This window comes from Macadamia integrifolia, chromosome 5 (assembly GCF_013358625.1).
Source record: "Macadamia integrifolia cultivar HAES 741 chromosome 5, SCU_Mint_v3, whole genome shotgun sequence".
NCBI lineage: Eukaryota > Viridiplantae > Streptophyta > Magnoliopsida > Proteales > Proteaceae > Macadamia > Macadamia integrifolia.
Window position 1 is genome coordinate 44,264,014 of NC_056561.1, and position 11,302 is coordinate 44,275,315.

The 11,302-nt window shown below is 38.2% G+C and overlaps 1 protein-coding gene across 2 annotated transcripts; it reads right to left on the minus strand.

Annotated features, from left to right (window-relative positions):
- Positions 1-298: 298 nt before the first annotated feature.
- On the minus strand, positions 299-3,773 carry LOC122078622 (serine carboxypeptidase-like 45). 2 transcript variants are annotated; one of them, XM_042644691.1, is made up of 10 exons: positions 3,401-3,773; positions 3,150-3,251; positions 2,933-3,028; positions 2,597-2,689; positions 2,434-2,513; positions 1,987-2,268; positions 1,737-1,861; positions 1,140-1,232; positions 921-1,038; positions 299-628 (listed from the first exon to the last, which is right to left on the minus strand). In XM_042644691.1, exons 1-10 carry the CDS (start codon positions 3,651-3,653, stop codon positions 479-481), a joined length of 1,392 nt encoding a protein of 463 aa, XP_042500625.1. In that variant the 5' UTR covers positions 3,654-3,773; the 3' UTR covers positions 299-478. The 2 variants fall into 2 exon arrangements, with proteins under 2 accessions (XP_042500625.1, XP_042500626.1); XM_042644692.1 differs by lacking the exon at positions 2,597-2,689.
- Positions 3,774-11,302: the final 7,529 nt, after the last annotated feature.

The window sequence follows — 11,302 nt, forward strand, 5'->3', positions numbered from 1 at the left end:
TTCAAACCATCTATAGAATATATAGACAAAGTACCTTTTCACGTATGGGTGTATTTATTCATATACATATGTGTCTATACATGTACAAGCAGCCTATATATGTACAAGCTTCCCCGTACACCTACAAGAGTGTCTATACACCCACACCATCCTTAGCACGATAAATATTTAAAAACTTTGACATTAAATATAAATAAATCCAACAGTATAATGTTTCCTTAGTTGTGTTTGGTCTTGTTTTAGTTTGATAACTAGATGACAGTTGTCTCTGAAATTCATTTTGCTTGGATGATCATGGTTGAGGTGACAGAGACATTCAAAGATTTCTTTCTTGACATCAATCTATACAAAATTCTTCCACCTTGCAGTTCAACAATGTCGACAAACCAAACAGAAACAATTACAATCTCTCTTCCACGCAAGCTTTGCTTATTACCAGAAGTTACTTGTCTCACTTCCTACATAACTGATCAAAAGATCAGAATGCTTCTGGTAGAGGTCTGCCATCCAAAAATGCCTTGAACAACACAAGTGATCTCTCTGGTTGAGAGAATGGAGCTTCATGAGATGCTCCTCTGATGGTTGCAAAGGAAAGAATGTTACCATACACCTGAGTCCATCCACCAACCTGAAATAAAAGCCATTCAACAAGTTTAGAATTCCAAAAAACCAGACCAGTTGTGAAGTCTGATTATTCTTCCACAATTTCTAATTGAATCTTGTAACTTGATTCTAGTTGAATCCAACTATCTTTCCCTGCCTTAATGCAAAATTTTCAAGATCCAACAATTTTTTTGTTAATGTTTGTTTACTTTTTCTTTGAGAGAGATACTTAAAAGAAAGCTAGAAAAGAAATGCATATAAAGAGAAAAAAAAAAGGAGGGGAGGGGAGGAGCAAAATACTTAAAACAAAGACTTACTTGCTTCCCCTCGAACCAAACTCGGTATGGTACTGTTGTGTTCAGGCCTAACATCCCTGCTAGGCCATGGACCAGTGTCCGACTCCCAGTCAATGGGATAACCGAATCTTGATCACCACTGTGATTGAAGAGAGATGTACGATTAAGATTGGAAATAAGAAATAAAATTTTTTATGCGCTTATTAGGATCACGGGAGAAAATTAAAGAACAGGAATTACCTGTAAACTAAGACGGGAATTCCAGCTTTAATGAGAAAGCCCAATACAGGAATTGTAGGTATCTCCAGGTTAAGCAGCTCATAATCTAGAATGCTGTGACAATAGTACGAAAACAATGCTTCAAACAACCATTGGAGAGATATCCACAAGAAAATTCACATTAGAAAATAAATGAAACCTTGAAGAGCTCCTACAATTCCATTAACAATAACATTCATCTTCCTCACCAATAATTTTAATTCTCTGGAATCACTTCAATAAATCTTAGCTAGCTTAACAAAACACTAGCTCATATGATTAGCTACAAAACCTGGTTGTAAATTTGGATTATATGGTTTTGTTGTATGACTGGGCACAGCAAGTACAATCTGGCCGAACCAGATTGTTGGATCAAGCGATCACAGTTGAGAAAGTGTCCAATCTTTTGATCCTAGAAATCCCATAAATTTCTTAATTTCCCTTGATGTTTTAAATATTATGAAAAAGTATTCTGATAGTTTCCATCAACAGAAATTGCAATGGTTGAGATTGTTAGATTTCATATGCAATTTTACCAGAGGACACTCCTAATTCTTTAAATGTGGTTAAGAGAGTTACTTGCTGCAAACATCCCATTTGTTGACACCCACAAGACGTGCATGAAGAGCCTTCTGCACATCCATCCTGTTTAAATAATTTACGGTTTCATCTTCAACGCAGACATCTATCCTCTCTGTAACTTGCTGCGAGATCAAAGTAAGGAGAAATCGATAAAGATAAATGAGAAAACAAAGATAATGGATTTATATACAAGGAAGTTATAGAGATGGAGATGGAGAAAGAGATGAAAACCACGGATTCAACTCACATGTGGACTAAGAACTTTTGATTGTGAGAGCACTGACGATATGCAGACATCAAGGGTAACATCATACTTGTCCACAAATCTGCTTGTTTCTCTGCTCACCTGGCTCATCACTCTGGAGCAAATAGGTGAAACAGATCCTCTGTAGTACTCACTCACATACCGAGAGTAGTTACAGGCAGAAGTGAAAATTCTATATGTGGAATCTGATATCAACCCATGAGACCAGAAGAATTCAGCTCTCGAATTGAAATCTGTGGTAAATTCTAGGACTGGATTGCCCAGCTGCCACAGGAGAAATTGTGATTCAGCTCCAAATTGAAGAAAACAAAAATTGTAGCAAGGAAATGAGGAACCATCAAAATCAAAATTTCAAATGTAACATAATATCAATCAACTGTGATTTTATTTGCAAAGGAATGTTGAACTTTTAGACATAAGACTACTCACAGCAATTCCTTTCAGATTGAACAACTTCTCCTTCTTGTTGAACTGGACCATGAGCTCTGCAAGTTGAGGAACATAGTGACCTGAGGCAAAATAAAAAGAGTCAGCATTGTCTTCCACAGTAGAAGTGAAAAAGATTTTTAAGAGTTGTTTACAGAAAAATTACCAGCGTAGCTTTCCCCTGTTATGAATAGATCTCTCTGCCTATATTCAGGGAACTTGGCAAACCAGCGTTGCAGGAACAGAAGATTATCTCTAGCTTAAGAAGACAAAATGAGAAGAGAGTTTCATAAAACAAGAATTAAATTTGAAGAACACATTTTCTAGAATCCAACACCCACTTCACAACAGATGAAATGAACTATCATTAGCTAAACTGCCATTCCCAAAGATCAGATTCTTGAAAACCTGCATAATAGAGAGGGAACTACAGAAAACTTTGACTAAATCGTTATACGCAATGGCTAAGTAAAAGCCTCGCCTTGAAGTTCATGAGACACACCTGTTACCATATCACCCACGGCCTCGTAAGATGATGTATCAGTTGAATAAGAAAAGCCAACCCCTATAGGTGTTTCCAGGTATAGCATATTTGCTTCTGCAAATCAGAAGAACATGAAAGATTAATTTTCCGCTTTTCTTCATAACTACCCATTAATCAGCAGAAAACAATTTTCCGAAGAAGCAATAAAAAGAAGATATTTTGATGGGTATTGAACCTCTGTTCCAGCTATACTCGTTTGTGACCAAAAAATCTCCACTTGGTCTGAAAGGCCCATTTTCGGAAAATGCTCCAACTCCAAGAGAAGAACAACCAGGCCCTGCAAGAGAAAACTAAACACTTTTAAAATCATCAGATGGAAGGATTGGGCGAGGAGAGATATTATTAGGGACCTCCCCTTTTCATGATATGTTAGTGTTTTCCTTCTCTACCCAGAAAACAAATTCGAGAGAAGGAGAAGTTGCAGACCTCCATTTAGCCAGAGAACAAGAGGCTTTAAGGCTGGATCTACTTCTGCTTCCGCAAAGTAGTAAAACAAAGCTCTCTGTTCCCTATCATCCACAGTAACATAACCTGAAAACTGCTGGAAACTGACTTGGGGTTGCCCGGGCAGCTTGGTGATTTTGTCTGGTAGAGATGGAGAAGCCTCTACATCCATTGAAAAGCATAGTTGGATCAGAGCAACAGCAGTTGCAACTGTTTTCCATGATAGAGAATGCATGATTTTGGGAGGGAAAGATTGTTGGAAATTGGAAGATACCACCTACAAGCAAACCAGAGATAGAGAGAGAGAGAGAGCCAGAAGCTTGGGAAATGGGTCGAGGGGACACACTTAATATAGAGAGGCAGGCTTGAGATTTGAAAAATATGAATTGTGGAAGAAATGAAGGGGCTCATGTGACTAGTGAGTTAAAAGGGTCTGCTGACTTGGCATATGGAAAATGAAAAAGAGAGGATGGAATCCTGTTTCACTTTGAAACCCTGAAATTCCAGCTCAGGTATTACAGATGTGTACTTGTAAATCACATTCTACCCAATAAAAAGGTGTACTTGTGTATCACCATATTTTTTGTCTGTTAGCATTCAAAAAAAAAAGTCTGTTTTTTCAGTAATTAAACAACTAAAGATTATATCATTGTATGCTTTTCATCTATATGAGAGGATACATACCAATTCCTCATAAAGTAGCTTTACAGGCATACTTTCTTTTTCTTTTTAAATATAGTCTTGAGTTTTTCTTTGAAAATATATAGTCATGAGAAAGACAAATACACGCACACAAAAAAAAGAAAGAAAAAAAGGAACAAGTTTTCCACACCTAGGGTGAAAATAGAATCTCCACATCTACTAACATCTACGCATTTGGGTTAGCATGGGAAAGGATATTTTCAATTATGTATAATAGGGGTGGGAGTTTAATGATAACACGAGCATGGTTTTAAAAACTAGTATCAAAATCAATATTGGACTCAGCTGATACAGATATAGATAACGAATGGATTGTATAACGTTGAATTAGACAATTTTTCCCTCAATTATAATTTAAAAAATCATTCTTTGATAGACTTAACTCTAGTTGGAACCATTCTATCAATACAAGTTGGGATAGGTATCACTTAATATCTATGTTGATCAGTCAATACACTTCATCCAACACCTGATTTTTTAAATCATGCACAAAAAATCTAATCACATAGTCACATCAGAGGTGGAAAAGAGATTTCTTTGGTTGTACAGGTGAAGAAAAATTTACTCTAAATAGATATTCATCAAATCAAATTGGGGGGGGGAGGGGAATATTTTCCTTCGACCACGGTGAAATAGGGGAGGGGAAGGGAGGGGGGAGCAGGGGAGAGGAGTGGGGTTCTCCCACGAGCTAACATCATCGTGACTCTCCTATATGTTGGACGTTTGAAATTACTTTATCGCGGTTGGATGTGACTTTGTACAATGGAGGTAATTATGACCCTCAATAACCTTCATTTTCACAAAATTTGATGGAATCATTAGAAGAACTACCTTTTGATCTTCTATGGAGAATTTTTGGTTTGTTCTCTTGGACCTTATGGTGGAAAAGTTGTTTTTTCAATTTCTCAAACCATACCTTACCCATGCTTTATCTTTTATTTTATAAAAGGAAAACGAAAGCTTTGTATTGGAAGAGCAAAAGAAAATGATAGTGAAATCCCAAGGAAAGGGGAAAAAAATAATAAGAAAATACTTCACTTTGGAAGGAATATACATTCCCAAAAAACCTAATTAACCATAAACTTCCATTCTTTAAGAAGAGAGTACTGCTCGCCAAGAAAGGATTTCTCAATATAGCACAAGGAACCACCTCTCATGACCGAAGGATTTTATGAACAAAACTATCTAATCCCCTTGATCTTGACAGCAGATCCCTTGTCAAGATCAATATAAATGAACTGATCTGATTGATCCGATACCAATTCTTAAAACCATGCCATCCCCATGTAGAGGTTAAAATGGCCCAAATCACAGTATAATCTCACAATCTGGTTTGATAGGGCGCCATATCCCAAAGTTGACACAGGGGAGAGGGGGGGGGGAAACCACACTAGATTGGAAAAAGCTACAATTGAAGAAGATGCTCACGATCGTCCTCAACAGAAGGATTGTAAAACGTTAAGTCATCATCCATTATTAACTTTTTATCTAATACACATTCACGCACAATAAACACAATCAGATATAAGAAATGTGACCCATAGATAGGGGTGTGTGCTACCCAAGATGGTTGACAAACTTGTAATACACCTTGGCAAGGATCACCTTTTAAGGCTATAACCTAACGGTCCTCACCTGGTTTATTTTGTTTCCATGTAAAAAGGAGGGTTTAAAGGGAAAAAAAAGCAGTCTCTTCAAACTGTTTAGGGTTTTTCTTTTCAACTTTGAAAAAAGAATCACGAACCAGATTGACAAATTGTCAGTGTGGGATGAAATCTTTCACGCAAAGCCAATGAGAGTATAACAGATGTAATGCATCATTTATTATTATTTATGACTAAAGGAACTCTATCCGTTTGTGTGGCTATTGTGCTAACACGTAAGTCAATGGGAGGTCATGCGGAAACATCTTCAGCTGGGGTTGTGTGGTTTTTTTGTGTCCATCTATGTCTCTGCGTAGACAAATGCAAGCAGTTAGCTTTCTTTTTCCCTTATGTTTCTGGAGAAGTATTTCTCATCAAGGAGTGTGATTCCTACAGATGTGCGAGGGCCAATGGGAATGCACAAGGAAGCATCCACTTCAATTTCCGCGGGGGAGGGGGGGGGATGACCTACCCAATGTGTTTAGGAGCAGATCCACACTTTCTCACTTCCTTTGTTTTTGAAAGGGTGAAAGGATGCATAATACCAGCAATGTGAACATCATTTTCCAAAAATTGCAACTTTTACAACCCAGCCATGGTGTTGAAAATGACCCCTTTTTTTTTTTTTTTTTTTATCTGCTATCCTACTGAGCGTTGCTGGCCAATGATCAGCCTATTGGGCTTTAATAGGGGCAATGACCACCTACTCCTACTTACATATGCATATGGCAAGGTTTGATCCCACAAGTTTCTCCTCTGGGTGTTGGCTCTTCAAGCGAAGCTGTCATCACTAAGTTAAGCTAGTGTTCGTGAAAATGACATTGTAAAATGCAATTGAAAATCACCATCAAATATTAAAATTGTTAGTTGCCCTGAAATTTCTTCTTCTTCTTCTTCTTCTTCTTCTTCTTCTTCTCTCTCTCTCTCTCTCTCTCTCTCTCTCTCTATATATATATATATATATATAATGTCCACAACTACCTCCACATGACTTCCCTCTCCAACCTCACGGTTCTATGATCTACAATTCCCTTAACTATCTTAGGGAACAATTTTCCCGTGAGAGGTTGAGGATTTGGGTCGACACCTAACTTTTATAATCACGAGTTGCAGCAGTGGATCGAGTGCTTAACGGTGGAACCTACAAACTTGAAGAAATTTTGTTCTCATAATCACCGGTTCCTATATTAGCATCAATCACTTGTTAGATTAACCATTCAATTTGACATGTGACATAAATAGAGAATTTTTCATATATAACAATCAGAATAATAAAATTGTCCTCCTACTTATTAGAAGTAGCACATTTTCCCTCTCTCTCTTTTTAACGACGGATATCTAGGCCTTCGGCCTGACTAGTCTCACAGACTCATACTGACCTCACAACCACATGGATCGGATCATAATGGGATTAAATAAAGAGTCCGACTCCTCTCCATTCGTATAAAGAAGATATATTTTCCAACCACGGTTTCCTCAGACCATGCGTTATAAGCCTTAACAAATGTTTACCTCTGTTAGGGTTCTATTTGAATATTTTATAATTTTTTTCCTCATACCATGCTGCCAAGTTTCATTCCTCTCTATCGCTCTTTGCCTCTCCATGCACAAGATTGATTTTTGCAATTTAGATTGAATCATTCAATTTTCACTGGAAATAGTGAAGCGCACTAAACACCCCCCATGTGAGTGGCCCCCAAAGAGACACGAGGAGTTGAACTCAGAATCACATGTTTACTAAGGGAAAGGTTCCTTGCCAACTCCAGTACCCCTTGGGGTTTCTCTCTCTCTCATGATAATCACTCCTCATTGATGCACTCCCTATGCCACTTATTCAGAAAATCCTCAACCATAAATTTAATTGATTGCAAGTGCAGCTAAGGATCTAAGCTCCGTGATTTCTGGGAGTATATATGAGACCAACTTGCTTAGCAAGGACCGATGGATGGTAGAAGCCTAGAAGGCGAAGCTGGTAATAAATAGTGTGATACTATCATACTAATACTTTCAAGGAGAAGAGAACGACCTCAATGGCAGCAGAGGTATCTCTTATCTTAATTTAACACTTAAAAGTAAAGGAAACTCTTAATTTACTAAATTGAGTAGAGAGATAAAGATAAGACGAGCGCCTTATGGCTTAAGTTACTGCACAGTCACACTGAGATCAGGCTTGGTCTGTTCTTCCAATCCAATTCCATTTTTTAAAACTCTGTTCTTCACTCTTCTCCATATTTATAAAGTGTAAAATATGATGGCATTCACCTCAAACAACAACCACCACCAACAAAGAAAAAAAAAACCTCTCTTGTCTCTAGCCATCACTCACTCCAGGTCCAGTCTCCAAGAGTCTAGAACGAGTTATCATCATCATTGATGGCCAATGTAGTTTTTTTTTTTCCTGGTGGTAATAATTCATCGACAATGTACGAAAAGGCCATGTTTTGATTCTCTCAATCTGGGTTTATATTAGAAATTGAGAAAAAAAAAAAAGCAGATGGGCATCACTGCATCAGAAACCAGAAATCAGAGTTGGGAATTGGATTGATAAATGCAATCAACCACCAACAGTGTTTGTCCATGTGATTGTAGAATTCATATTGGTTTTTTTAAGTCTTGGGGCTTGTGGGGGTGCATTGGAATCTTGCGAAGGAAGCAAAGCTTCACTTTTTCTCTTCCTTTCCCTTTCAACTTTTATCATTTTTATTTTCCTTCTTCTTTCCCCCTTTTGATGATGGCTTTCCCTTTCCTCTTCCTTCTGTTCTTCATGAGTAGGAGGGGAGTGATTAGTGTTACTTTTTTAGTAGGGAGTGCAAGTGCAAGGAGGGGGAAAGTCCATTTACTTTTCCATCAAAGAAAAGCTTTCCCTTTGTTTGGTCTTGATTGTTTAATAAACCCTTTAGAATGTTTAATACTTTCCTGCATAAACAGCCAAAATTGGCCTCTCTGGGACTAAGGAGGTGTGGTCGGAACTTGGAACCACCACCACCCTCTCTGAACATAACAGCCTTTACTGAAAAGAAAATATGAGAAAGATGAAACCACCTCACCTGGAACGGGGATTTAATCGCTTTGTCCCTCTTGCTCTCTTTTTCACTTCTCAGGGTTTCCTTTTTCTTTTGGGTATTAAAGCAAACAGAAGAGCTGCTCTGTTTATATATCTCCCAAGTTGCTGTTAAAGGTGATGATTCGGTCAAGCAGAGAATGATTTGGAGTTTGAAGGAGGAGGTTGAAGAGGACAAAAGAGATTTGGAAGTCGTGGCATGAACAGGTATATATATCAGATATTGACATTTGCTTACTCTTATCTTACTCAGGTACTTGGCGCATGCACCCTGTGGACCATTCCCAGAATCCCAATTGCATTTGTCTTTTTAGGGACAAAGAGGAAAAGAAGAAAAAGGAAAGAAAGAATACTAGAATTCCATCCATGACATATGTTGTGGTCCCCTCCTCTCAAAATCAGTGGTTGAGAGTTTGACCTTTCCAAACTTTTGGTGGACCCACTGCCACCGACTTCATTAGTTCCCACTTCCCAGTCCTCTGTAGCCACCTAAGAAGAGAAAAAACTATTTCTTAAAGAGAGAGAGAGAGAGGGGGGACGGAATTTGGGGGTGTGAATTGGTTGGTTCGGTCTGATTTTGGTTAGGTTTGCATCAATTTCGGTCTAATACTGAGTCAAACTGAAATCAAACCGTTAAGCCAAGGTTCGATTTTGGTTGAGTTTAACCGGTTTTGCTATGGTACTGGGCCCGACTAGAACAAAACTGTTTTTATTTTAATTGGTTTTTGGTTTGTTTTTCAATTGGGGTTAGAAATTGACAGCCCTGTAGGCACCTATATCGGTCTTACTGATATTGATACTAATATTGATAAGGATCGACTATATCAGGTTTGATCAGACAGTTGTACTCTTCAAAATACTAAGATCTTAGGCACTGTTTGATAATGTTTCTGTTGTTTATGAGTCTAGAAACAGCAGAAATGATTTTTCACGTTTCTGGAAATAGAAATAGGTTTTTTGGTGTTTGATAAACGAATTGCCTTTTGATCGATTTTTTATCGGGTCTTTCCCCAATGTTTTGGCCTCAACTTGTTTCTAAAAACAGCATGTTTCGCCATTCGCGTTTCTTGTATCATATATTACCATAAATTTCTATTTACATTTCTAAAAATAGGTGAAACAAAACAGATTTATCAACCGCTTTTAAGGTCATTTTTCTGCTTCTCGGCACAGAAAAACTTAGAAAACACATTTTTATAAAATATATCTTCCTGCTTTGATACCGCTGCTACATTATCCGTATTGGGTACTATCGATACCGATGACTCTGATACCTAAAACCGGTGCATTGTTAAGTTATTGGAATACGCCTCCTCAATAGCAGCAGTTTGACGATAAACACTAATAAATTGGATAAACTTGAACGTCCAACTAAACAAGCTTACCTGATTGGCTTACCACATGATAGGGTGATATAAGGATTCCAACCATTTGATGGGAAGTACAATGTTTAGATTGATGATATAATAAATTCTAAACTCAAATTCATTCAAGGGAAAAATGCTTTTATGGGGGAGTGTGGCATGCCAAGACAAATGGGTGGCCGAAATGAATGACCTGCCACACCATGAAATAGAAAATAATATCTTTGTTGATGCTTCTTTGTGCGTTTTCATTAGTCTTTGCGCACGCATAGAAACCGCAATCCCCATGGAAAACACCTCCTATCCATATTGCTAAAGAGAGATCTTATTCAATAGAAGGGTAAGAGGATCTCCAGGCTTACAAAGATCATGAAGGCAAGAAATGGATACAGGCCAAACCGCCTTACTTGTCATAGGCAAAGCCTTCCAGGCTAAAGAATACCCTACATAGTTAGCACCTCTAGGAATGTGAGAGAAAACAACTTCCCCCGCCCCCCTCCTTTTCCCCATTCAAATACCCTTTCACGTATATCCACACACCAGTTTATTTTCAGTTGTTTATTATGTATTGTCATGTACCTTTCTAAGTCTTCTAAGCAGATTTAAAAGTGTTTCTACCAAAAAAAAAAAAACAAAGTAGATTTTAAAGTTTTAGTTTAATTGTGGCAGAATTCTCCTGTCCTCTCTCCACGCTTAATAATAATAATGCCTATAAAATGAAGTGTGTGGCCGCTGAAGACAGAAAAACAAAAAAGGGAATCTGTATACCTTCTCCCTCGCTCCCAGGGCCAGGGGCATGGGCAAGCGCATGCCATCGGCCGCGTGACTTCATAGTCTTGTATTTTACTCTAACGTCCATACGCAACCATCCAAGCAATTGACAACAGTCCACTGCCCTCGCCCACGCCCACCCTCGGCATTCTCGTTGATCAACCAACCTCACCCACAGACCCACACCCATGACCCAGACCAAAAGGAAAAAAAAAGCACAATGCATGAGGCAGCAAACACTGGCATCCCAGCAAGGTTGTTTCTTCTCTCCTCTCTTGAAAAATATATCCGTACCGGAGAGAGAGCAAGTGGCTGAAAAATATATCTGGCGAGAGCAAGTGGC

What these genes read in the sequence shown, in the direction of transcription:
- LOC122078622 (XM_042644691.1), bottom strand. Translation starts at nt 3,653, where the DNA reads ATGCATTCTCTATCATGGAAAACAGTTGCAACTGCTGTTGCTCTGATC. An exon ending in AACAGGGGAAAGCTACGCTG is followed by an intron (nt 2,514 to 2,596) that starts GTAATTTTTCTG and finishes ATTTTGCCTCAG; the next exon opens with GTCACTATGTTCCTCAACTT. An exon ending in TTTGGTTCGAGGGGAAGCAA is followed by an intron (nt 629 to 920) that starts GTAAGTCTTTGT and finishes CTTTTATTTCAG; the next exon opens with GTTGGTGGATGGACTCAGGT.